The sequence below is a fragment of the Mesoplodon bidens genome (assembly GCF_964165515.1).
Source record: "Mesoplodon bidens genome assembly, chromosome: 2".
In the NCBI taxonomy this organism is placed as follows: domain Eukaryota; kingdom Metazoa; phylum Chordata; class Mammalia; order Artiodactyla; family Ziphiidae; genus Mesoplodon; species Mesoplodon bidens.
The window spans coordinates 51,352,022-51,379,663 of record NC_138177.1 but is presented as its reverse complement, the minus strand read 5'-3'; the positions used below and the strand labels follow the sequence as shown (position 1 = coordinate 51,379,663).

Here is a 27,642-nt window from a genome sequence, read left to right as displayed (position 1 = left end):
CCTCCTAAATTGGTATATTTACATTTTGCTTTTCAGAGGTGAGCGTAGCAGCATGAAGGGTCCTGTGAATGTTCTCAGAAGAGGCTTTCCCCTGTCATGGTGCTTTACAGGTTAGGTGTTTGTGAAAACCTGAAAGAGAATGGCTAAACAGGATGGTTAGGCCACCTATTTGAGGCTGGTCCTGGGAGCTCTGCCACCTCTACTTGTACCTGGTAGGCACCTGCCAGCAAATTGACCTTCTTACTTGGCTGTTAACCTCAAGAGCATTACTGTGGTGCCACATCCAACACAGGGATTCAGAACCCAGTCAAGTACAGAAAGGAAGGCGTTTCTCATAAGGATCACATATTCATTTTGTTTCCCCTTGGCTTTTGAAATCTTTACACAGTAAATATATTACAAACCATATTCCACAAGTTGATTTGCAAAGATAAAATCTCTTATTCCTTTCTTATTATAATGCTGAGACAAATTACATTTAAACTTCATGTACTTTAACTTACATCTCACATTTAACTGTAGAAAAAGGCAAGTGAAACAAAATATTAGAATGTTAGCACTAGGAATACCTTTGGAGATCAATTGGTCCAGCCCCTGCTTTTCAGATGAAATATGTAAGGTCAGAAGTGAACAGAAGTGCTCAGTAACACAAGTTAAGCAATATAGTATTTTACCCATAATTAGTAATGTGAAGGAAAAAAATGTTGCCTGCTATTCCAGTTCTGCAAGGAGTAAGCCATTAGCTACTGCAGTTGCTCATGGACAGTACACCCCGAGGGGAATTCAAGATGGAGAAAAACAGGAAGTATGTTGTGCTTTGGATATATAGGCCCCTAGATAGTTAAGATGCATATCTAAGGAAAAATATCTTTCATACTTAGAAAAGCAATAAAATCATTAACTTGAGATTTGGGATTAGCAGTAATCTTTTGATGTTCAACTACATGTCTGCTTTTTTTTCCAGCAAAAAATTCATGTATATCCTGACTGCTGCCTTACCTCCTCAGAGCCATTCCTCAGAGCTGAGAGACTGTTTCCTGGGCTGTAGTCCTCAGAAATGTCCCAGAATAAAACTTAACTCACAACTTTTACCTTGTGAGTTTTTCTTTCAGTGGACAGTATATACATTATTACATAGTATATATATAGTTAATATATACATAATTTAAACACATATTTCCCATAGATAACTGATGTTTACAGAAACACACAGATTTCTTGCAGTTAGAAAGTCACACACATCAAATATTTTTTAATCACATTGTTCACTGACATACTCCATTCTGGGGGGGAAAAAAGAAATGAGAATTTTTTTCTTGTGATGGGAAATTTTGATTGTAAGAATGGTTGATTCCCAAGCAGTTGATTTCTAGTTCTCCTTTAAAATTTACTTCCTCAGAAACCCAAGAAATAATAGAGATTGCTAAAATTTTAACTAAGCAAAACATTGAGCAACTTTTCATATTTTCAGGGGCTACTTGTCTTTTGTTTTGTTGATGTAGGTGTATGTCCTTTGCCTGTATTTTGTGAGGTGAGCAGCAGTTGTCTTTGAATTTTTAAGCCTCAAGCCATTTACCCTTTGCTTGTAATATAAGTTGCAATTTTTTCTTTCATTTTTCTTTGCTTATACTGTTTTATTTTTCTATCTTGTATGATTTTAAATTGAAAGTCAAGTTGATGTCCAGTTCACTCTTTATATTTATCAAGGTAAATGTGGAATAATATACTTTAAAACCCAGAATTACACAGAAATTAGCAGTAGTCTTATACAAATCTATGGTTAAATATCCAGAAAGATTTGATATTTTTTATAGATCATTAGAGTGGCTGATAATATTATACCAAATAAAGTTTTGATCTATAAGGATGTGGATGCATTAAAGATTCCAGGGCTACTTATTTAGAAGGTGTCAGTACCTGTTTATTGTAGGGGAATAAAATGTGCCACCTGGAAGTGTGTCTCATTGGCATGAGGATTATTAGGCTGATTATTATTTTTTTTAAGTAAAGTTATTTATTTATTTTTGGCTGCACTGGATCTTCGTTGCTGTGCGCGGGCTTTCTCTAGTTACGGTGAGTGGGGGCTACTCTTCGTTGCGGGCTTCTCATTGTGGTGGTTTCTCTTGTTGCAGAGCACGGGCTCTAAGCGCATCAGCTTCAGTAGCTGTGGCATGCAGGCTCAGTAGCTGTGGCTCGCGGGCTCTAGAGTGCAGGCTCAGTAGTTGTGGTGCACGGGCTTAGTTGCTCCACGGCATGCGAGATCTTCCCGGACCAGGGCTTGAACCCATGTCCCCTGCGTTGGCAGGCAGATTCTTAACCACTGCACCACCAAGGAAGCCCTAGGCTGATTATTTTTAAGAAACACAAAGCTCAGGAAGTTTTTCCTTGTTACCACCCTGTTAGCTGCTTAAAAACTTTAGATAAAGTGATTGTTCCTGGAATAGGACTATATCCAGAGATATGTGCAAAGAATATGGGCTGAAGTGCTGGGAGCAGTGTGGCGGGGGGAACTTGGCAGGGCCTAGAGGTCAGTCTACTCTGAGTCTCATTGTCTCTGCCTGGCCCAGCAAGCATTTTTCAAACATTTGTTTTTCCACCTCCATGTAAATTACCTTCCTCCCCTTTAATGTCCCAAACCACTACCCCCAACATCCTCCTTCATCTTTAGCTGAAAATGGTATTTAAGGGGAGTGCTCTGACCATTTTGGGAGTTACTCAGTTTTCCTGGGTTTCTCCCACATAAACATGTTATTAAAATTGGTTTGATTTTCTCCTGTTAATCTGTCTAATGTCAATTTAATTCTTAGACCAGCTATAAGAATTTCCAGAGGGAAATTTTCCCTCCCTGATATTATTAGCTTGATAAATTATTAAAAGTCATGCTTTCTTAGTTAATTTAGTGTATTCTGAATGGATACAAAAGTAAGCTAGTTACTTTTATGATAAAAATTATTTTTATTTAAATTTTAGTAGTTTTAAATTAATAACATAGGTCAAAGCGCTTTTGAAATAGAGCTTAGGAAATATCCAAAGCTTAATTTTTTTTCCAGCTATTTCCCTTGAATAGTCTTGACCCATCTCCCCTATAATCATTTAATACCTTTTTAAAATTTTTTATTTACTTATTTGGCTGTGCTGGGTCTTTAGTTGCAGCACGCAGGATCTTCATTGCCTCTTCATTGCGGCGTGCGGGATCTTTGGTTGTGGCATGCAGGCTCTTTGTTGTGGTATGCGGGATCTAGTTCTCTGACCAGGGATCCAGCCTGGGCCCCCTACATTGGGAGCATGGAGTCTTAACCGCTGGACCACCAGGGAAGTCCCAATGCCTTTTTAATAAACAGAAATTAATTTATTTTCCTTTGAGAAAGTGAAAACTGATATACTGTACATTTTTCTCCCAACTGTCTAAAATGAGTGGATTCTATTCAATAAAAAAGAAAGTATTTAAGAAAGAAAAACATATGTGTATAAAGAAACATATATAAAGATTAGCAGAACATGAATTAAAATATTAACAATGGTTACCACTGGGTAGTATAATTAATGTGACTTTTCTTCATCTCTTCTCCCTGCATTTTCCAAATTTGCCCTAATGAGCCCATTCTTATTATAAACATTTGAAAAAAAAATGACCAACTTACAAACAGAAATCATAGGCAACACTTTTTTTCTTTAAATAGTTAGACTATTTATAAAATCCTAAGTGTAGTTTTCCCCTGACTAGATAATGTGTGCTTTCTGCACAAGAGAAGAGGGTGAAGGGGTGACTGTAATCCAAGCTAAGAAGAGGGTGCTTCACTAGGTACTGGTAGAGCTTCAGCATCTTCAAGTGCACATGTTTGCATCTCTGTGAAGTCACTTCAAAGATTTTATGAGTCTCAGATCTTATTCTGTTGAAATGAATTGGCTCCTTCCCAATCAACATTTTAATTGGAGGTGTTCTCCAGCTTTATAGTACTTTGTCAAGGAAGGACACTGAAATAACAAGATATTTTTATTTAGATGACAGCGTGGTCAACAACTGAACTACCCAGAATTTATATGCTGATAATCACGATGCTAGCATTGTACATAAATTACAAGTTTTAAAAGAAGCGTTTACTTGGACTTCCCTGGTGGCACAGTGGTTACAAATCCACCTGCCAATGCAAGGGACACAGGTTCGAGCCCTGGTCTGGGAAGATCCCACATGCCATGGAGCAGCTAAGCCCATGCATCACAACTACTGAGCCTGTGCTCTAGAGCCCGTGAACCACAACTACTGATCCTACACACCTAGAGCTCATGCTCCACAACAAGAGAAGCTGCCGCAATGAGAAGCCTGCACACGGCAACAAAGAGTAGCCCCCGCTCACCACAACTAGAGAAAAGCCCATATGCAGCAACGAAGACCCAACACAGCCATAAATAAATAAATAAATAAATAAATAAAAGAAGTGTTTACTGTCCTCTGTTGTGGCTGCTGTGTCGGGCACAAAGAAGTATAGCATTGCCAACTACCATCTGGCACTTGCCATCTACCTCTACAAGGATTAAATCATGAGCTGCTACAGCTGCTGACTTTCGACATCCTCTGAAAGGAGTTCAGGGTGGAGATCAGGAATGAGGCACTCTGTGCTTTGGAAAAAACTGGCAGAACAGGCCTTCAGATAGTTAGATATTTTCAGGAGAAGATTATATGAGATTTTATTTTTATTCTTGCATCTCCTATCTAGGTAAGTACTAAAAGTTTTCATGGTGATGTCTGCTCCTTGTAACTAGCAGCAACCTTCACAAGACTAGCAGCAACCTTCTGCAAAAATGTGGGCTTGACTGCATATATCCCCCCACCGCCAAAATCACATATATACTGACCTTCCCTGCTGCTCTTTGTAGCGATTTCTCAGAGATATCTGAATGCTGTCTCCCGGGTTATAGTCCTCATTTTGCCCCAAATAAAACTTAACTCACAACTCTCATGTTATGCGTTCTTTTCAGTCGACATCATAAATCAATAAGAGACTAACAATAACTTGACCTTTCCTCATTGCTTCTTTTGTCAAAGGAAGAGTTCTCAGAATTGAGCAACTGGGCTTCCCTGGTGGTGCAGTGGTTAAGAATCTGCCTGCCAGTGCAGGGGACACGAGTTCGAGCCCTGGTCCGGGAAGATCCCACATGCCGTAGAGCAACTAAGCCTGTGCACCACAACTACTGAGCCTGCACTCTAGAGCCTGCGAGCCACAACTACTGAGCCCATGTGCCACAACTACTGAAACCCATGTGCCTAGAGCCCGTGCTCTGCAACAACAGAAGCCACCGCAATGAGAAGCCTGTGCACTGCAGCAAAGAGTAGCCCCTGCTCGCTGCAAGTAGAGAAAGCCCCGCGCACAACAACGAAGACCCAACGCAGCCAAAAATAAAAAAAAGAATTGAGCAACTAAATAAAAAGAGCCTCATTCTGGAACACACACAGGTCCCTCATAACACAAAAAATGATTCCTTGAGTCTCTTTTCTGATTGATGGTTTTGTTAGAGGAAATAAACAGGAGCTCGAGGTTTGGAGGAGGGTCAGCTTCAGATAGCATGTCCTTCTCCCCTACTCGCAGTAAGATCGAAAGAAGTTACTGTATAGTTCAAGATATCCAAATGCTCCCTTGGCCATGCTGAAGCCTCTCCTGTTTCTCAAGGCCAGGAACACTGTTCTTGTACTAATGGACACCCCTGATGAGGCTCATCAGCTCACCTGTCACTCGCAGTTATTACTGCCACTGAATCCCTCATCACTGTTCTCCTTCCACCTCACAAGACTTCCCAACATCATGTGTTAACTGCATCATTGAATATTCTCATGTCCTTTAACATGGCGCTGTGACACTGGAGATGGCTATATTGCCCCCTCTGCCCCTGCGCCTGGTCTGGGTGCACAGGTCTTAATTTTTTACAGACTCTAACTCACTCCTTGTCAACCATATGTTGCCACAAATGATTAACCTTACTCCTGTGAAATAGTGTGGCCAAAATTCCAATTTTAAAAGGGAAATTTGAGACAATGTCATTAAGGAATTTCTACCTGTTTTTAAAAAGGCGATCAACGGTCAATGTGCACAGATTGAGATGCACCTTGAGTAAATGCTTGGGTTCCAAAAGAAAAAGAAAAGCTTACTATTCTCAAAGGTTCATAGCATAAATGCACAAAAATGTAGGAAAGCTTTGAAAAGAAACTGCCTGTGCAGAGCACTGAGAGTCATCACCCCCAAATCACTGGAAACAACAATCCAAGAAAAAAACCACAAAGGCGTTTCCAGCTCCTGAAGTACATTCCATCTCCTTTGGTATCAGTGATCCAACTCGTGCCATAGCATATTCAAATCCTACTTTCATTTTCAACATTTGAGTTGTTGAAAACGTTTTGAATTCAGTTTATGTATTAGGTACCTGATATTTTCCTGATTTGTTTGCAGAGTATGAGGATGGACACCACTGCCTTCTTTGGGATGCAAATGGATAACTGCTTCTTTCAAGTTTTCATCTGTATTGTTGCTAATTGACAATGGAGAAAAATAGGAAAAATATTTTAAATATATAACTTTCAGTGTTGAAAGAAATTAGTAGCTTTCATTTTAAAATTTAGGCCATACTTTGCTTCAAGTTTCTCAAATCTTTGAAGATATCTAAAAAGAAAAAAACCAAATCCCACATTTCAAGTCTAAGTAAAAACTTGCATTAGGAAATAATAATAAAACCATCCTATATATTGTGTCAGAAGATTCTAAATTGCTTATAGACAAGTGTCCATACTTAAAATAACACATTTCACTATTTCCAATGTAATTTTGATTAGTAAATATTGCTCACCACAATACTGTGACATTTAGTTAGGCTTCACAATGTGAATGGCTTTGCACTGCAATTTTACACAAGGCTTCTTTCTTTCCATGTAGTGAAGATGTAAGTTCTGTTTTCTGTACCATTAATACCCACAGTTAGGAGAGCAGCAGTAGTTTTCATGAAGGTATATGAGAACTGACAGTAAATAGAAGTACTTAATTACTTTTAAATGTCAGTAATAACAATCATGTGTAGATAACAATAAATAGAGTTAACTTTTCTGACATTCACCATATGTGAGAACCTGTGTTAAGAGAGGTAGAATCTATTATTTTCCCTATTTTGTAGGGAAGGAAAGTAGAGTTTAGACAGGATATGTATCTTGTTGAGGGTCTCATAGTAGTAAGTGAGTGTGAACACAGGTCTTACCTATTGCAAAGCCCAGGGTCTTACCGGGTATGCTCCTCTGCCTTTGCGGTTCATTTAATCAGCACTTCACTTTACATAAATGAAATGATGAATCATACAATACTAGTACCTTTAGATTTCAAGTCTAGCTTGGCATTAGGGATTTAAGAATGGAAGCACAAAGAGTTCACTCACTCCACCACTTCCCAGTACTTCCTCATTATTCCTCTTTACCCTCTCATGGAGGTTAGATGGTGGCACCACTTGAGACAAAGAGGAGACTGTGAGTCAGGAGCAAAGTGTCCGCAGGATGAAGAAGGGCAACTTGAGATTCATGCATGAGGAAGCGTAGAGGGCTGGACAGCCACGTTGGATGGGCGTCCAAGGAGCAGTGACTAGGTGGTTAGGTGAGTAATGGCCTGAAAGTGGTCTTGGATGCTGAGTGGTACGTGGGGCGTGAGAGGATACAACCTTAGTGAGTATGTGTTCAAAGAATGGCTGTGCAAGTGGTTGATGGTGGCTAATGTGAATGGAGGGTAATGCAGCGAGCCTTTCCAGAGAGCGGCCTTAATAATTCTGAACTCTACACATAATACTAATGAAGACTTCAGGCTTTATCTGAATGTGGACAAGGGGCTGTCTTGTATAGAAATTGGAGCGAATCAGAGGCAAAAACAACAGGTAAGGATTACTGGGCTCTGAATGGAGGAATCTATTATTTCTCAGTAATCAGTGCATGACTTCTTGATTAAAATTTGTCACAAATTATTGAGGTAGTAAATACATAGTAAAATAACAAGTGTGCAGATAAGACCTTTTTTTTAAAAAAGAACTAGTGAAATGTCAATCCAGTGAGGTTATATCACAGAAAAAAACCTTGCATGAACAAATAGGAAAATTGTCACTAAACCTTAATAAGACAGAGGCCCTTACAGAAATATTATAATTCTCTTGTAGGCTAATAACTCAAAATAGAGTGAAAAATGAGAGTTTGCCTACCATTCTCTAGAAAGATACTGACTCATTATAGCAGAGTAGCTAAGACAAATCCAATAAAATAGAGGGAGAAAAAAAAGAATTATTGAAATAAAGAGGAAGTATTTCAACCCTGTACTATACACAATTCTAGATACTGAAATTCAGTGATACAAAATCAGATTCAGAAATGGGCAAAGAAAATTATCAACAGAATGTGTGAAAGGGTTCATGATTTTGCTTCAGATAACTCGGACTGGAGTCTTAACTCTTAACAACTTCCCACTGATATGATTTTAAGCAAGTCACTGAATTTCTCTGCAGCTCAGAGGCTTCTCTGCTTTGGGATAATAATATTATTAGGTCTATCTACTTCACAGAATTGCTTTGAGGGCCAAAGAAGACCACAAATGGTAAAGCATTTTGTAAACAACATGTTAGCTATTGCTATTCTTACTACTAGTCTTGACTACTGTAAAAGTGGAGATCAAAAGTCATTAAGTAAAAATTATTTTGAGTCCCTTGTAGGTAGGTGGTCCCTGTTCACAAGTAGCTCATTGTCTGTGGAGGGGCATAGTGAGGAGTGTAGTGGAGATCAAGAAGACAAGAGAGAATTTAAAGAGTGTGAGAAAGGACAATTCAGGGAGAGGCAGGAAATGGCTAGATTGTTTGCAAGAAGTTCTAATGTGATACTTTGTTTTTTTTAAACTTTATATTGGCATCCTCTGTGCATATCAAAACTACAATTTCTGTAAAGCTTCTTTAGGAGACTGTATTTGCTTAGAACATTTGCTATAGAAAACTGTTCATTCAAAGTTCAAACTGTTTCTCCTGGATATAGTTTGCTCGTATCTCATTGACTTTGACCACACTGATTTTGTTATAATTAAATCAACTAGTACACAAGCTGTGTATGTTCTATTCCCAGTCAAAAACATTTATTGGGCTTCCCTGGTGGCACAGTGGTTGAGTCCACCTGCCGATGCAGGGGACACAGGTTCGTGACCCAGTCCGGGAAGATCCCACATGCCACAGAGCGGCTGGGCCCGTGAGCCATGGCCGCTGAGCCTGCGCGTCGGGAGCCTGTGCTCCGCAATGGGAGAGGCCACAACAGTGAGAGGCCCGCGTACCACATAAAAAACAAACAAACAAAAAAAACCCCAAAAAACCCCATTTCTTTATTTAGGTCTGAATCCTTGCAAGGTTTTGGCAAGTTTAAAAAATAAATGGTGTTTATAAAAGATTATTATTAGTTTTTTTAAATTTTATTTATTTATTTATACAACAGCTTCTTACTAGTCATCAATTTTATACACATCAGTGTATACATGTCATATCAATCTCCCAATTCATCACACCAATCCCCGCCCACCTCCGCTGCTTTCCCCCCTTGGTGTCTGTACGTTTTCCCTCTACTTATGAGTCTCAATTTCTGCTCTGCAAACTGGTTCATCTGTACCACTTTCTAGGTTCCACATATATGCGTTAATATACGTTATTTGTTTTTCTCTTTCTGACTTACTTCACTCGGTATGACAGTCTCTAGATGCATCCACGTCTCCATAAATGACCCAATTTTGTTCTTTTTTATGGCTGAGTAATATCCCATTGTATATATGTACCACAACTTCTTTATCCATTTGTCTGTCAGTGGGCATTTAGGTTGCTTCCATGACCGGGCTATTGTAAATAGTGCTGCAATGAACATTGGGGTGCATGTGTCTTTTTGAATTATGGTTTTCTCTGGGTATATGCCCAGTAGTGGGATTGCTGGATAATATGGTAATTCAATTTTTAGTTGTTTTTTTTTTTTTGCAGTATGCGGGCCTCTCACTGTTGTGGCCTCTCCCCTTGAGGAGCATAGGCTCCGGACACGCAGGCTCAGCGGCCATGGCTCACAGGTCCAGCGGCTCCACGGCATGTGGGATCTTCCTGGACCGGGGCACGAACCCGTGTCCCCTGCATCGGCAGGCGGACTCCCAACCACTGCGCCACCAGGGAAGCCCCAATTTTTAGTTTTTAAAGGAACCTCCATACTGTTCTCCATAGTGGCTGTATCAATTTACATTCCCACCAACGGTGCAAGAGGGTTCCCTTTTCTCCACACCTTCTCCAGTATTTGATATTTGTAGATTTTCTGATGATACCCATTGTGTGAAGTGATACCTCATTGTACTTTTGATTTGCATTTCTCTAACAATTAGTGATGAGCAGCTTTTCATGTGCCTCTTGGCCACTTGTATGTCTTCTTTGGAGAAATGTCTATTTAGGTCTTCTGCCCATTTTTGGATTGGGTTGTTTGTTTCTTTAATATTGAACTGCATGAGCTGTTTATATATTTTGGAGTTTAATCCTTTGTCTGTTGATTCATTTGCAAATATTTTCTCCCATTCTGAGGGTTGTCTTTTCATCTTGTTTATGGTTTCCTTTGCTGTGCAAAAGCTTTGAAGTTTCATTAGGTCCCATTTGTTTATTTTTGTTTTTATTTCCATTACTCTAGGAGATGGATCAAAAAATTTGTTGCTGTGATTTATGTCAAAGAGTGTTCTTCCTATGCTTTCCTCTAAGAGTTTTATAGTGCCTGGTCTTACATTTAGGTCTCTAATCCATTTTGAGTTTATTTTTGTGTATAGTGTTAGGGAGTGTTCTAATTTCATTCTTTTACATGTAGCTATCCAGTTTTCCCAGCATCATTTATTGAAGAGGCTGTCTTTTCTCCATTGTATATCCTTGCCTCCTTTGTCATACGTTAGTTGACCATAGGTGCGTGGGTTTACCTCTGGGCTTTCTATCCTGTTGCATTGATCTATATTTCTGTTTTTGTGCCAGTACCATATTGTCTTGATTACTGTAGCTTTGTAGTATAGTCTGAAGTCAGGGAGTTTGATTCCTCCTGCTCCGCTTTTTTCCCTCAAGAGTGCTTTGGCTATTCGGGGTCTTTGTGTCTCCATACAAATTTTAAGATTTTTTATTCTAGTTCTGTAAAAATGCCATTGGTGATTTGATAGGGATTGCATTGAATCTGTAGATTGCTTTGGGTAATATAGTCATTTTCACAATATTTATTCTTCCAATCCAAGAACATGGTATATCTCTCCATCTGTTGGTATCATCTTTAATTTCTTTCATCAGTGTCTTATAGTTTTCTGTGTACAGGTCTTTTGTCTCCCTAGGTAGGTTTATTCCTAGGTATTTTATTATTTTTGTTGCAATGGTAAATGGGAGTGTTTCCTTAATTTCTGTTTCAGATTTTTCATCATTAGTGTATAGGAATGCAAGAGACTTCTGTGCATTAATTTTGTATCCTGCCACTTTACCACATTGATTGATTAGCTCTAGTAGTTTTCTGGTGGCATCTTTAGGGTACTCTACATATAGTATCATGTCATTTGCAAACAGTGACAGTTTTACTTCTTCTTTTCCAATTTGCACTCCTTTTATTTCTTCTTCTCTGATTGCCATGGCTAGGACTTCCAAAACTATATTGAATAATAGTGGTGTGAGTGGACATCCTTGTCTTGTTCCTGATCTTAGAGGAAATGCTTTCAGTTTTTCACCATTGAGGATGATGTTGGCTGTGGGTTTGTCATATATCGCCTTTATTATGTTGAGGTAGGTTCCCTCTATGCTTACTTTCTGGAGGGTTTTTATCATAAATGGGTGTTGAATTTTGTCAAAACTTTTTCTGCATCTATTGAGATGCTCATATGGTTTTTCTTCTTCAATTTGTTAATATGGTGTATCACATTGATTGATTTGCATATATTGAAGAATCCTTGCATCCCTGGGATAACTGCCACTTGATCATGGTGTACGATCCTTTTAATGTGTCATTGGATTCTGTTTGCTAGTATTTTGTTGTGGATTTTTGCATGTATATTCATCAGTGATGTTGGTCTATAATTTTCTTTGTTATGTAGGATCTTTGTCTGGTTTTGGTATCAGGGTGATGGTGGCCTCATAGAATGAGTTTGGGAGTGTTCCTTCCTCTGCAAATTTTTGGAGGAGTTTGAGAAGGATCGGTGTTAGGTCTTCTCTAAATGTTGGATAGAATTCACCTGTGAAGCCACCTGGTCCTGGACTTTTGTTTGTTGGAAGATATTTAATGCCAGTTTCAATTTCATTACTTGTTTTTAGTGTGTTCATATGTTCTATTTCTTCCTGTTTCAGTCTTGGAAGGTTATACCTTTCTGAGAATTTGTCCATTTCTTCCAGGTTTTCCATTTTATTGGCATAGAGTTGCTTGTAGTAGTCTCTTAGGATGCTTTGTATTTCTGCAGTGTCTGTTGTAACGTCTCCTTTTTCATTTCTAATTTTATTGATTTGAGTCCTCTCCCTCTTTTTCTTGAGGAGTCTAATGGTTTATCAATTTTGTTTATCTTCTCAAATAACCAACTTTTAGTTTTATTGATCTTTGCTATTGTTGCTTTGTTTCTATTTATTTCTGCTCTGATCTTGATGATTTCTGTCCTTCTGCTAACATTGGGTTTTGTTTGTTCTTCTTTCTCTACTTCCTTTAGGTTTAATGTTAGATTGTTTACTTGAGATTTTTCTTGTTTCTTGAGGTTGACTTGTAAAGCTATAAACTTCCCTCTTAGAATGGCTTTTGCTGCATTCCATAGGTTTTGGATTGTTGTGTTTTCATTGTCATTTGTCTCTAGGTAATTTTTGATTTCCTCTTTGATTTCTTCAGTGATCTCTTGTTTATTTAGTAACGTATTGTTTAGCCTCCATGTGTATGTGTGTTTTACCTTTTTTCCCCTGTAATTGATTTCTAATCTCATAGCGTTGTGGTCAGAAAAGATGCTTGATATGATTTCAATTTTCGTAAATTTACTGAAGCTTGATTTGTGACCCAAGATATGATCTATCCTGGAGAATGTTCCATGCGCACTCGCGAAGAAAGTATAATCTGCTGTTTTTGGATGGGATGTCCTATAAATACCAATTAAATCTATGTGGTCTATTGTGTCATTTAAAGCTTGTGTGTCCTTATTAATTATCTGTTTGGATGATCTGTCCATTGGTGTAAGTGAGGTGTTAAAGTCCCCCACTATTATTGTGTTACTGTCTATTTCCTCTTTTAGAGCTGTTAGCAGTTGCCTTATGTATTGAGGTGCTCCTACGTTCGGTGCATATATATTTATAACAGTTATATCTTCTTCTTGGATTGATCCCTTGATCATTACGTAGTGTCCTTCCTTGTCTCTTACAACATTCTGTATTTTTTATCTGACATGAGTATTGCTACTCCAGCTTTCTTTTGATTCCCATTTACATGGAGTATCTTTTTCCATCCCCTCACTTTCAGTTTGTATGTATCCCTAGGCCTGAAGTCAGTCTCTTGTAGACAGCATATATATGGGTCTTGTTTTTGTATCCGTTCAGCAAGCCTGTGTCTTTTGGTTGGAGCATTTAATCCATTCACGTTTAAGGTAATTATCAATATGTATGTTCCTATTTCCATTTTCTTTATTGTGTTGGGTTTCTTTTGGTAGGTCCTTTCCTTCTCTTGTGTTTCCCGCTTAGATAAGTTCCTTTAGCATTTGTTGTAGAGCTGGTTTGGTGGTGCTGAATTCTCTTAGCTTTTGCTTGTCTGTAAAGGTTTTGATTTCTCCATCGAATCTGAATGAGATCATTGCTGGGTAGAGTATCTTGGTTGTAGGTTCTTCCCTTTCATCACTTTAAGTATATCATGCCACTCCCTTCTGGCTTGTAGAGTGTCTGCTGAGAAATCAGCTGTTAACCTTATTGGAGTTCCCTTCTATGTTGTCATTTTTCCCTTGCTGCTTTCAATAATTTTTCTTTGTGTTTAATTCTTGCCAATTTGATTACTATGTGTCTAGGTGTGTTTCTCCTTGGGTTTACCCTGTATTGGACTCTCTGCACTTCCTGGACTTGGGTGGCTATTTCCCTTACCATGTTAGGGAAGTTTTCCACTATAATCTCTTCAAATATTTTCTCGGGTCCTTTCTGTCTCTCCTCTCCTTCTGAGACCCCTATAAAGCAAATGTTCTCGCATTTAATGTTGTCTCAGAGGTCTCTTCAGCTGTCTTCATTTCTTTTCATTCTTTTTTCTTTATTCTGTTCTGCAGCAGTGAATTCCACCATTCTGTCTTCCAGCTCACTTATCCGTTCTTCTGCCTCAGTTATTCTGCTATTGGTTCCTTCTAGTGTAGTTTTCATTTGTTATTGTATTGTTCATCTTTGCTTGTTCTTTAATTCTTCTAGATCTTTGTAAAACATTTCTTGCATCTTCTCAATCTTTGCCTCCATTCTTTTTCTGAGGTCCTGGATATCTTCACTATCATTATTCTGAATTCTCTTTCTGGAAGATTGCCTCTCTCCATTTCATTTAGTTGTTTTCCTGGGGTTTTATCTTGTTCCTTCATCTGGTACATAGCCCTCTGCCTTTTCATCTTGTCTATTTTTGTGAATGTGGTTTTTGTTCCACATGCTGCAGGACTGTAGTTCTTCTTGCTTCTGCTGTCTGCCCTCTGGTGGATGAGGCTATCTAAGAGGCTTGTGTCAGTTTCCTGATGGGAGGGACTGGTGGTGGGCAGAGCTGGCTCTTGCTGTGGTGGGCAGAGCTCAGTAAAACTTTAATCTGCTTGTCTGCTGATGGGTGGGGCTGGGTTCCCTCCCTGTTGGTTTTTTGGCCTGAGGGGACCCAACACTGGAGCTTAGCTGGGCTCTTTGGTGGAGCTAATGGTGGACTCCGGGAGGGCTCACACCAAGGAATACTTCCCAGAACTTCTGCTCCCAGTGTCTTTGTCCTCACGGTGAAGCACAGCCATCCCCCGCCTCTGCAGGAGACCCTCCAACACTAGCAGGTAGATCTGGTTCAGTCTCCTATGGGGTCACTGCTCCTTCCCCTGGGTCCCAATGTACACACTACTTTGTGTGTGCCGTCCAAGAGTGGAGTCTCTGTTTCCCCCTGTCCTGTCAAAATGCTGCAATCAAATCCTGCTGGCCTTCAAAGTCTGATTCTCTAGGAATTCCTCCTCCCATTGCCAGACCCCCAGGTTCAGAAGCCTGACGTGGGGCTCAGAATCTTCACTGCAGTGGCTGGACTTCTGTGGAATAAGTGTTCTCCAGTTTGTGAGCCACCCACCCAGTGTGACTGGGTGGGATATGATTTTATTGTGGTTGCACCCCTCCTACCATCTCATTGTTGCTTCTCCTTTGTCTTTGCATGTGGGGTATCTTTTTTGGTGAGTTCCAGTGTCTTCCAGTTGATGATTGTTCAGCAGTTAGTTTTGATTCCGTTGTTCTCAAAAGAGGGAGTGAGAGCATGTCGTTCTACTCTGCCATCTTGAACCAATCTCCAAGATTATTATTTTTTAAAAATACCCATGCAAAACCTTAATTCTTCCACACTGGCAGCCTGGGTATGTGTGCCAGTGGGACACACTTTCTAACTTCTAGTGCCCTGATAGGGTCAGTGTATAGAGGTCGGAGTCTGAAATGTTTTATCAAAACAAGGATACCAACATTCTCATCAGCACCCTTGTAAAAATTCCTTCTATTTTCTCTTTTGCAAAATTTGAGTCCTTCATAAATTCTATGCTTTCAAAGAAAGTGTTCTTATTATCATATATATTTCTTTAAAGAAAGTAACAGACACAAAATGGAATCATTTGATCCCAAGACTTAATTGCAGTTTTGACCTTCTGCAGAAATTAATCTTAATCAACCAGTCTGAAAATTTCTGGTCAGCATCAATAAGGTAATCTGTTATGTAGGTCCTCTCTACCTCCCAGAGGAAGAAGAGGCAATCAATTTCATAAATCCTTGCTGTCTAACACCTCTGCCCTGCCCCCAAAGAAGATGTCCTGATTTAAAAATAATCCCTTTTTCCCCTAATAGCTCCTTTGCCCCACCCTTCTTCCTATGAAAACCTTCCATTTGTACCACTCCTCTGTGCATCCTTCTAGTTGCTAAATGGGATGCTGCCCAATCCATGAATCTTTTTGTTGTTGTTCTTTTTTTTTTTTTTACAACTTTTTTGGAGTATAATTGCTTCACAATGATGTGTTAGTTTCTGCTTTATAACAAAGTGAATCAGTTATACATATACATCTGTTCCCATATCCCTTCCCTCTTCGTCTCCCTCCCTCTCACCCTCCCTATCCCACCCCTCCAGGTGGTCACAAAGCACCGATCTGATCTCCCTGTGCTATGCGGTTGCTTTCCACTAGCTATCTACCTTACGTTTGGTAGTGTATATATGTCCATGCCTCTCTCTTGCTTTGTCACAGCTTACCCTTCCCCCTCCCCATATCCTCAAGTCCATTCTCAAGTAGGTCTGTGTCTTTATTCCTGTTTTACCCCTAGGTTCTTCAAGACATTTTTTTCCCTTAAATTCCATATATATGTGTTAGCATATGGTATTTGCCTTTCTCTTTCTGACTTACTTCACTCTGTATGACAGACTCTAGGTCTATCCACCTCATTACAAATAGCTCGATTTCGTTTCTTTTTATGGCTGAGTAATATTCCATTGTATATATGTGCCACATCTTCTTTATCCATTCATCCGATGATGGACACTTAGGTTGTTTCCATCTCCGGGCTATTGTAAATAGGGCTGCAATGAACATTTTGGTACATGACTCTTTTTGAATTACAGTATGGAGGTTCCTTAAAAAACTACAAATAGAACTACCATATGACCCAGCAATCCCACTACTGGGCATATACCCTGAGCAATCCATGAATGTTTTTTTTTTTTTTGCGGTACGCGGGCCTCTCACTGTTGCGGCCTCTCCCGTTGTGGAGCACAGGCTCCGGACGTGCAGGCTCAGCGGCCATGGCTCACAGGCCCAGCCGCTCCGCGGCATATGGGATCTTCCTGGTCCGGGGCACGAACCCGTGTCCCCTGCATCGGCAGGTGGACTCTCAACCACTGTGCCACCAGGGAAGCCCCCATGAATCTTTTAAAAAAGCCAATTAGATCTTCAAATTTACCCAGCTGAATTTTGTTGTTTTTAATAGTGTGAATCCTTCTTTATGCCTAATATGTGTCATCAGCCTTCTTTATAAGAATTATCACCTCTGTTTATGTAGTATTTCTTTTTTGAGGTTTTCTTTGTAAAAAATTAATCCCCAAAACCCTCAAAGAAATAGAGTTGAGGGACCAGAAGGGGGAGTTCTCCTGCCCTAGGAAGACAACAGAGACCAGCAGGAAGAAGAAAGACTCCTCTTCTTTCCTGGCAAGGGCGCAGCCAATGAAAACCCATGGACTCTTTGTTTACTACAGCCCTCCCAACTTCCTTTTCCTCCCAAGAAAAGCACTCTCCTTCCCTTGCCATGCAGGGACTTGCATATGACTCACCATTGTTGCAGACTTCAAACTGCTATTCCCTGCGGATCCCAAATAAACCCATTTTTGCTGGAGAAATAACTGGCAGTCTGTTTTAGGTCAACATCTTTTACATCTCTTTGGCTTCCAAGAAGCAGCAAATAGAGTTATAAACATATTCTAGGAGAATATGGCTGTACTTACCCGTTTTTGCACTTTAGAATTATCAAACAGGAAACAATGACGGATAAAATCAAGAGGACCATACCAAAGGACATGCCTAGGCAGTAAAACATGGTAATTAAATGCATGGAAAATATAACCTGTAGGTTTCAAACTGTGTCTTAATGAGTTTTTAAAAAGTAAGTATAAATTCTGTTTTTAAAAAACACCCCCCACAGGCTTATCTTTAAGATTTCCCCCCGTTCCTGGTTTAATCTAGCATATTAGTCTTATTACCACAGGGTTATAAATGAGCAGTGAGAGAGCAGTTTGTGACCTTTGTCCAACAGCAGCATTTCAATAAGTGGGTGAGAACAAGCACTGGAGCTCCTCTGCTCAGCTCGCCATGACCCTGCACACATCTCTTGTGTGAGGTGCAAGGCACGAGTTACTCTATGCAGCAGACTCTACTGTCTTAGAAATTCTACCACAAAACTATTCCTCTCACATAGGCAGATCACAGAAATGGGCTTAGAAAATTGGTCTTTGTGGCTTTCAATTTATGCAAATGGGCATGACTACCATCCTGAAGACTATTCCCAGGTTATAAACTAAAGAGCACGTTGCTTTCTCCAGACACATTAAAATACGAAGAATGGTTCTTTTTTTATAATGGTTCAAAGATAGTAAAGAAACTTTGATAAAGGACACTCACTCTATATGCATATAAGGATACCAGTTTTGCTACACTATGGCCTGAATTCATTATTCTTTTCTTTTTAATTAAAATTGCAGTCTAGGATATTTTGATCTCTTGTTTTACATTTCACTTATTATCAGTGGATACCTACTGTTAAGGATGTTTCCTCAGCAGACCCTTCATAAAACTTACCAACTATGAGATCATCACTCGTGCCTAAAAGGAAGCAAAAGCCACAAAAAACATCAGTCTGGCACACAACATGATCAAGCAGGAGCTCTCAGCCAGTTATAATTCATCCTGATTTTTTTCTGTACAGATTCTTAATTTTTTTCTAATATAAAAAGCCATTGGTTTTACTCACACAATCTCATATTATTTTGTGTACTCAGCAAAGTCTGTTTTTTTCTTTTAAAATTACTATTTTGTCATAAAAGTAGTATAATTAGAGCAGAAAGTTTATAAAACAGAACAAAAGAAAAATATCATCCATAATCCTACTATCCTGAAATATTTTATCTAGTACATTTTCTCATGCATCTACGTTTTTACATAGTTATAGAATATCTATCTAATCTTTGAACAGTTGAATTAAGTGCTCAACATATGTTAACTTTTACAACCTTTATTATTACCACAACCACCACTACTGCTACGTGTATAACACTATTAACACTTCATTATATTTTTAACATATTTCTCATTTGTCTACTGCTTTCTTATTTACTTTTCAAAGTTCATAAGTTCTAAGTCAAATTTGTTTACCTTTTATAATTTTCTCTATCATATCAAAAATTTCCAAAAGTTGTTTTTCTTTTTCTAGCTGTTTTATCTTCTTTTTTTTTCCTTTTCTACTTTTGCTTTCCTATGTTGACTTTTAAAACTTTTAACTATTTATTACATCTGGCATTTATTGTAAGATAAAAAGAAAGGTTCCAAATTTTTTCAGTGCTACGTGTACTATTTGATCATCTTTTTCTTCCCCTTGGATTGATTATGTCTCCGTTATTAGATTGTTTTCTGTAAGATACTTTAATTTCTATTTATACTAGCTCTATTTTATTAATATCTACTTTATTCCATTTTTAATAAAGATAAGTCTATTTTCAGTGATATAAAATGATTTATGTATTGTTACTTTCTATTTTAATATCTGGCAGGTCAGTCCCCCCAAATTATGTGAATTTTCTGTCTCTCACAGCCACATCGTTGAATACTCAAAAGGCATTCAGATAGGCAATGATCTTTTTGCCAAAGAAATGAATATAATTTGATATTAAGGGAGTATCAAGTTTATAATTTAGAAATATTATTTGTGAGTGAGCTTTGTTAATGCATTTAAGGCATTAACTGTAAAAAAATTGTATCTTGAACAATCTTGGTATTCAACCACATATTTTAAGTAAGAGTGATAAGAATGGGGGAGAAGAGAAGGCTAAGACTAATTTAGATTAAGGAAGGTTATTCATTATTCATTTTGCCCATCTGTTACTTGATGTGTACAAGTTTAAGGTATAGGATTTTCTATTTTACATCACCCTCTAGTTGCCAGCAGAAGGCTACCCTTCTACAGATCTCAATGACACATGATTCCTAAATCACTCTATCCAATGTACCAGGTTAAAATCCTGTAGTCTACGCCAGTGTGGGAGACCGGCCAGCTAGTCTCTGCAAGTTGGAAGGTGATCCCCGACTCATGCTGAAAACATTCTTGAAGGCCTGCTCTACCACTAATCTGCTACTGAATTTTAAGACCCATAGGATGTAATCAAATTATTACTGTGCACTGTATGCAGCAATAGAGTGATAATGGGCAAAAAAGGTTCAGAGGAGTCCCTGAGGAGAGATGGATGGGTTAAGAAGTGTGAGGAGCAAGGTTTGCCTTATTCTCATTGCTAAGGGCTTTTGGGGAAGAATTAAGGACTCTTAGTGCACTCCTTAGCTCTTAGCTAATGCACACCATATGGCACACCACCACATTCAGTGTCAGTACAGATGAATGAATGAACAACCATGGCTGGGAAGGACCTACATTCCTTGCACTTGCACTTACGAGAGGTACATATGGCCAGAGGAGGGTCCCACAGGTCATCTTCCTGGCACTGACTCCAGGGACTGCCTTCCAGAGTATACCCATCTTCACACTCCAAAGTTACATTATCTCCAGAGTGATATACTTTTCTTATTTTTAGTTCCTTCTGAATTCCATTCATAATCTGTGGGAGGCTACATTTTACTTCTGAAATTAGAAAAATAAAAAAAGAAATTGATATTTTATCGTTAATTGTTAGTTGAAACTTGGCTTTTAGCAAAGATGAGTCATGTCTTCCATCAAAAATTATTGATACCTCTCCTACAACATCTTATTATTTAAAATTCTCTGACTTCCCTTTTTATGTAAAGCAAGGGAATATAAATGTATTGCTTATAACTATTTTAAATTATCATACTTTAAATTATTGTTAACTCTTCAACAGGAAAGTTGTGGAAAGGTTAGGAATTAGGATAACCATGTTCCAGCCTTGGAACCACTTGGGCCACACCATAAGAAAACAGGAATATCATTTAAACTCTCTTTAGGTATACAACTAATACAGGTAGTTTGTCTCTTGAATAAATGCATATTTCTGGATCATTTCTATACACAGAACAAAGAAATTAATAAATTATGATTCTGAATTTAAGGCATTAATTTTCTACTTAATTTTATCTCATTTATCTTGTAAAAATTAATAAATAGAAACCTTAAATTAAATAATTAAATAGAGTCTGGAGACCAGAAGGGGGAGCTTTCACACATAGTGATGACAGCAGAGCTCAACAGCAAGAAGAAAGACTCCTCTTCTTTCCTGGCAGCAAATCAGCAAGGAAAAGCCATGGAATCTTTGTTTGCTAGAGCCCTTACAACTTCCTTTTCCCTTCTGTTAAAAGAGTTCTCCTTCCTTTGCTATGCGGGGATTTGCATGTGGCTCACCACGTCTGCAGACCCCAAACCACAATTCTCTTCTGATCCCAAGCAAGACCATTTTTGCTGGAGAAATAACTGGCAGTCTATTTGTTTTAGGCCAACAAGCCCATCCTTTGTTTTGCTTTCTTTCTCTGCCTTGCCACTGATACCTTCCAAGCAAAGCCTGCTTTTCAGTTGTAATGGTCTCAAAATTAGCCTAAGTTCTCTTTTTAAAATAAGAACCAACAGGGTAAAGTGGCATTTCTCAAAATATGGTCTGTGGTCCTGCTACATCAAAATATTTTGATGGGTTTGTTAAAAATAGACCTCTGGACTCTGCCTCAACATGTCAGAGTTCTTGGGAATGGAATTTAAGAATCTGTCTTTTTAGGGAAAGGTGTCCAAGATGGTAGCATAGGAAGACCCTAAACTCACCTCCTCCCATGGACACACCAAAATTACAACTACTTACAGAGCAAGTACCTATGAAAATGACCTGAATACTAGCAGAAAAAAATTTCCATAACTAAAGAGATAAAGAAGGAACCATAATGAGATGAGTAGGAGAGGCAGAGACATGGTATAGTCAAGACCCACAGCCTTGGTTGGTGACCCACAAATGGGACGAATATCACAATCATAAAGGTCCTCTCCGAGGAGTGAGGAGTCTGAGCACTTCATTGGGCTCCCCAGCCAGGGGTCCTGCTCCAGGGAGATGAGCCCCCACAACACCTAGCTTTGAAACCCAGTGGGGCTTATGTTCGGGAGTGCCAGAGGATTATAGGAAACAAAAATGTCACCCTTATAGGGCACGTGCAAAGTCTCATATGCTCCGAGTCCCAGCACAGAGGCAGTAGTTTGAAAAGAGCTTCAGTCCGACCTACTTGCTGATCTTTTTTTTTTTTTTTTTGATGTTGGGGGTAGGAGTTTATTAATTTATTTTTGCTGTGTTGGGTCTTCATTTCTGTGTGAGGGCTTTCTCTAGTTGTGGCAAGTGGGGGCCACTCTTCATCACGGTGTGCGGGCCTCTCACTATCGCGGCCTCTCTTGTTGCAGAGCACAGGCTCCAGACGCGCAGGCTCAGTAGTTGTGGCTCACGGGCCTAGTTGCTCCATGGCATGTGGGATCCTCCCAGACCAGGGCTCGAACCTGTGTCCCCCTGCATTAGCAGGCAGATTCTCAACCACTGCGCCACCAGGGAAGCCCTACTTGCTGATCTTGAAGAGCCTCCCAGAGAGGCAGCAGGCAACTGGGATTCCCCTTAGACACTGTTAGCAGCCACTCTGGGGAGCTCATTCTACCGAGATAACACCAGTGCTAGCAAACGCCATTTGGAAATCCTCCCTCTAGCCTATTAGTGCTGGAGGCTTACCACCACCAGTGGGCCTGTACCAGCCCAACCCAACCCAGACATGTACACAGCCATGTGGGGACCTGGCCCCACCCACCAGCAGGAGAGCACCTGCCCTGAGTCCCTCTGGGCCACGCAGACAGCCACATAGGGACCTGGCCCCGACCTACGGTGGGCTTGCATGAGCCTTGAGCCCCCAGGGTCATGTAGACAGCCCCATGGGGACCCAGCCACTCATACCAGTGGGCCAGCACCAATGCTGAGCCCACCACTACCACCAGGCTATGCAGACAGCCACACAGGGACACAGTCTTACCCTTTAGTGGGCCAGCATCGGCCCCACATCCCACTGGTTGTGCAGCCAAACATGAAGGAAGCTTACCCAGCCCTCCAGTGGGCCCACAGCTACTGTACAAAGCATGGCCTAGCAGCCAACTTGGCTAGTTGTCAGCCCCACATAACAGTGTGCCCACAGTAGTTGGTACCACTACAAAGGAAGGGCACAAGCATCGCACATAGGGAGCACCCATAGAACATATAGCTTTCATGACCAGAGGGGAGCATGCTGCTGGAACCACAGGATGTTTCCTACCATGGGCACTTCTTCAAGATCAGGAAACATAATGGACCAACTTAACACACAGATATAAACACTGAATATTGGACAAAATGAGGAAACAGAGGTGTATGTTCCAAATGATTGAACAAGACAAAATTTCCATAAAAGAAATAACTGAAGTGGAGATAAGAAATCTACATGAAAAAGAGTTCAAGGTAATGGTCATAAAGATACTCACTGAACTCAGGGGAAGAATGGATGAGCACAGTGAGAAGTTTAACAAAGGAATAGAAAATATAAAGAAGAACCAAACAAAGCTGAAGAATACAATAACTGAAATAAAAAATACACTAGAAGGAATCAACAGTAGATTAGATGATGCAGAGGAATAGATCAGTGATCTGAAAGACAAAGTTATGGAAATCTCTTAAGCTGAACAGAAAAGAGAAATAAGTTTTTTTAAATGGGGATAGTTTAAGAAACCTCTGGAACAATATCAAGCATACTAACATTCACATGATGGGGGTCCCAGAAGGAGAAGACAGAGACCAAGGGTCAGAGAACTTATTTGAAGAAATAATAGTGGAAAACTTCCTTAACCTGGGGAAGGAAACAGACACCCAAGTAAGAAAGTACAGAGAATCACAAACAAGATGAACCCAAAGAGATTTACACCAAAACACATACTATTAAAATGGCAAAAAGTGAACCATTAAGAGGGAACATTAAAAACAGTGAGAGAAAAGCAACTAGTTATGTACAAGGGAACCTCCATAAGAATATCAGCTGACTCTTTAACAGAAACTTTGCAGGCAAGAAGGGAGTGGCACAGTATAATCAAATGATAAAAGGGGAAAATCTACAAACAAGAATACTCCACCTGGCAAAGTTACCACTCATATTTGAAGGAGAGTTTTACAGACAAATAAAAACGGAAAGAGTTCAGCACCACTAAACTGGCTTTACAAGAAACGTTAAAGGAACTTCTTTAAGTGGAAAAGAAAAGGCCACAATTAGAAATGTGAAAATTATGAAAGAAAATATCTCACTGGTAAAGGCAAAATAGTAGATCAACTATTTATAAAGCTAGCAGGAAGGTTAAAAGACAAAAGTAGGGAAATCATCTATATACAAAATAAGTAGTTAAGGGATACACAAAACAAAAAGATGTAAAATATGATATCAAAAATATTCAACATTGTGGGGGGGAGTAAAAATGCAGGGTTGTTAGAATACATTCAAACTTAAGAGATCATCAATTAATCATATATACATCTATATATAATCATAGATGAGAGATAGATAGATAGATAGATAGATAGATAGCTGTTATATATGAACCTCATGGTGACCACAAACCCAAACCTATAATAGATACACACAAAAAAAGAGAGAAAGGAATCCAGACATAATGCTAAAGAAAGTCATCAAATTGCAAAAGAGGAGAGGAAAAGAAGAACTACGCAACAAAACAATCCCCCAAAATTAACAAAATGGCAATAGGTCCATATCTATGAATAATTATCTTAAATGTAAATGGACTAAATGCTCCAATCAAAAGACAAAGAAAGGCTGAAAAATACAAAGAACTCATACAACTCAACATTAAAAAAACAAACAATGCGATTAAAAAACGGGCAGAGGATCTGAATAGACATTTTTCCAAAGAATACATACAGATGGCCAGCAGGCATGTGAGAAGATGCTCAGCATCATTAATCATCAGAGAAATGAGAATCAAAGCCATAGAGAGATATCTCCTAACACCTGTCAGCATGGCTAATATCAAAAGAAACAAATAACAAGTGTTAGCAAGGATGTGGAGAAAAAGGAACTCTCATGCACTGTTGTTGGGAATGTAAATTGTACCCACTGTGGAAAACAGTATGAAGATTTCTCAAAAAATTAAAACTAGGGACTTCCTTGGTGGTGCAGTGGTTAAGAATCTGCCTGCCAATGCAGGGCACGTGGGTTTGAGCCCTGGTGTGGGAAGATCCCACATGCTGCAGAGCAACTAAGCCAGTGTGCCACAACAACTGAGCCTGCACTCTAGAGTCCACGAGCCACAACTACTGAGCCTGCGTGCCACAATTACTGAAGCCCACATGCCTAGAGCCCATGCTCCACAACAAGAAAGCCACTGCCATGAGAAGCACGCACACCACAACAAAGAGTAGCTCCCGGTCTCCACAACTAGAGAAAGCCTGCATGCAGCAACGAAGACCCAATGAAACCAAAATTAAATAAATTAATTAATTTTAAAAAATTAAAGCTAGAACTACCGCATGACAGCAATTCCAGTCCTGTGCATTCATCTGAAGAAAATGAAAACACTAATTAGAAAAGATATATGCACCCCTATGTTCATTGCAGCATTATTCACAAAAGCCAAGATATGGAAGCAACCTAAATACCCATCAATAAATGAATGGAAAAAGAAGATGTGGTATACATACACAGTGGAATATTACTGAGGAATAAAAAGAATGATATCTTACCATCTGCAACAACATGGATGGACCTTGAGGTACTATGCTAAATGACATGTCAGAGAGAGAAAGGCAAGTACTACATGATTTCACTTATTGTGGAATCTAAAAAAACAACAACAACAAATGAACAGACATAAAAAAAACAGAAACAGAGTTATAGATACAAAGAAGAAACAGGTGGTTGCCAGAGGGGAGGGAAATGGGGTGAGGAAAGAAATAGGTGAGGGAGATTAAGAGGTACAAACTGTCAGTTGCAAAATACATGGGAAAAGAAAAGACACAGAGTGGCTGTAGATAGACAGATTAGATAGATAGGTAGATAGATAGATGATAGATAGATGATAGATAGATAGATAGTTAGATAGATAGATAGATAGATAGATGCTGCCTATAGGAGACTAACTTCAGATGTAAGGACACACACAGACCAAAAGCGAGGGGATGGAAAAACATACTCCATGCTAATGGAAACGAAAAGAAAGCTGGGTGGCAATACTTATATCAGACAATATAGACTTTAAAACAAAGACTGTAACAAGAGACAAATAAGGACATTACACAATGGTAAAGGCATCAATCCAACAAGAAGATATAACAATTGTGTATATATATATACACACACGTACCACAAAGAGGAGCACCTAAATATATAAAGCAAATATTAACAAATATAAAAAGAGAAATTGACAATAATACAATAATGGGGGGGAATTTTAGCATCCTACTTATATCAATGGACAGATTATTCAGACAAAAAATCAATAATGAAACACTGGCCTTAAATTACACATTAGGTCATATGCAATTAATAGATATATACAGAGCATTTAATCCAAAAGCGGCAGAATACACATTCTTTTCAGGTACACATGGAACATTCTCCAGGATACATCACACACTGTAGGTCACAAAAAAGTCTCAATAAATTTAAGAAGACTGAAGTCATATCAAGCATGTTTTCAGACCACAATACTATGAGATGAGAAATCAACCATATGAAAAAACCCTGCAAAAACCACAGACACGTGGAAGCTAAACAATATGCTACCAAACAATGAATGGGTCACTGAGGAAATCAAAAAATACCTGGAGACAAATGAAAATGGAAACACAATGATCCAAAATCTATGATATATATCTAGAACTATCTAAAGAACTGCAGAAGCAGTTCCAAGATGGAAATTTAAAGCAATACATGCCTACCTCAGGAAACCAGAAAAATCTCCAACAAACAAGCTAATACCTAAAGGAACTAGAAAAAGAAAAAGAAACAAACCCCAAAGTCAGTACAAAAAAAGACATAATAAAGGTCAAAGCAGAAATAGATGAAATAGACATTTAAAAATATATAAAGGATTAATGAAACTAAGAGTTGGTTCTTTGAAAAGATAGACAAAATTGATAAGCCTTTTGCCAGACCCATCCAGAAAAAAAAAAAATGAGAAGGGCCCAAATAACTATAATTAGAAATGGAAGAGGAGTAGTTAAAACCAACAACATAGAAATACAAAGAATCATAAGAGATCACAGCAACAAACAGACACCAATAAAACGGACAACCTAGAAGAAATAAAGTTCTAGAAATGTACAATCTCCCAAGATTGAATCAGGAAGAAATAGAAACTAGGCACAGAATGATTACTAGTAATGAAATTGAATGAGTAGTCAAAATATTCCCAACAAACAAAAGTCCAGGATCAGACTGCTTCACAGGAGAATGCTACAAAACATTTAAAGACTTAACACCTATCCTTCTCAAACTATTTCAAAAAATAGAAGAGGAAGGAACACTTTTAAATGCATTTTACAAGGTCAGCATCACCCTGATACCAAAACCACACAAAGATACCACAAGGAAATTAAAAGACAATATGTCCACACAAATAGGTGCAAAATCCACAACAAAATATTAGCAGACTGCATTCAACAATGCAATA

At 39.0% G+C, this 27,642-nt stretch overlaps 1 protein-coding gene across 1 annotated transcript in view; it reads right to left on the bottom strand.

The window, feature by feature from the left end:
- Nucleotides 1-2,397: 2,397 nt before the first annotated feature.
- CR1 (complement C3b/C4b receptor 1 (Knops blood group)) overlaps nt 2,398-27,642 on the bottom strand; it is a gene marked incomplete at its 5' end in the record, with an annotated part of 68,930 nt that continues 43,685 nt past the window's right edge. Inside the window, 5 exons of the mRNA XM_081257640.1 lie at nt 2,398-3,975; nt 6,415-6,519; nt 17,699-17,774; nt 18,549-18,572; nt 20,410-20,595. Of these exons, the coding sequence (XP_081113766.1) occupies nt 3,963-3,975; nt 6,415-6,519; nt 17,699-17,774; nt 18,549-18,572; nt 20,410-20,595 (404 nt within the window). The 3' untranslated portion in view covers nt 2,398-3,962. The remainder of the gene's footprint in view (nt 3,976-6,414; nt 6,520-17,698; nt 17,775-18,548; nt 18,573-20,409; nt 20,596-27,642) is intronic.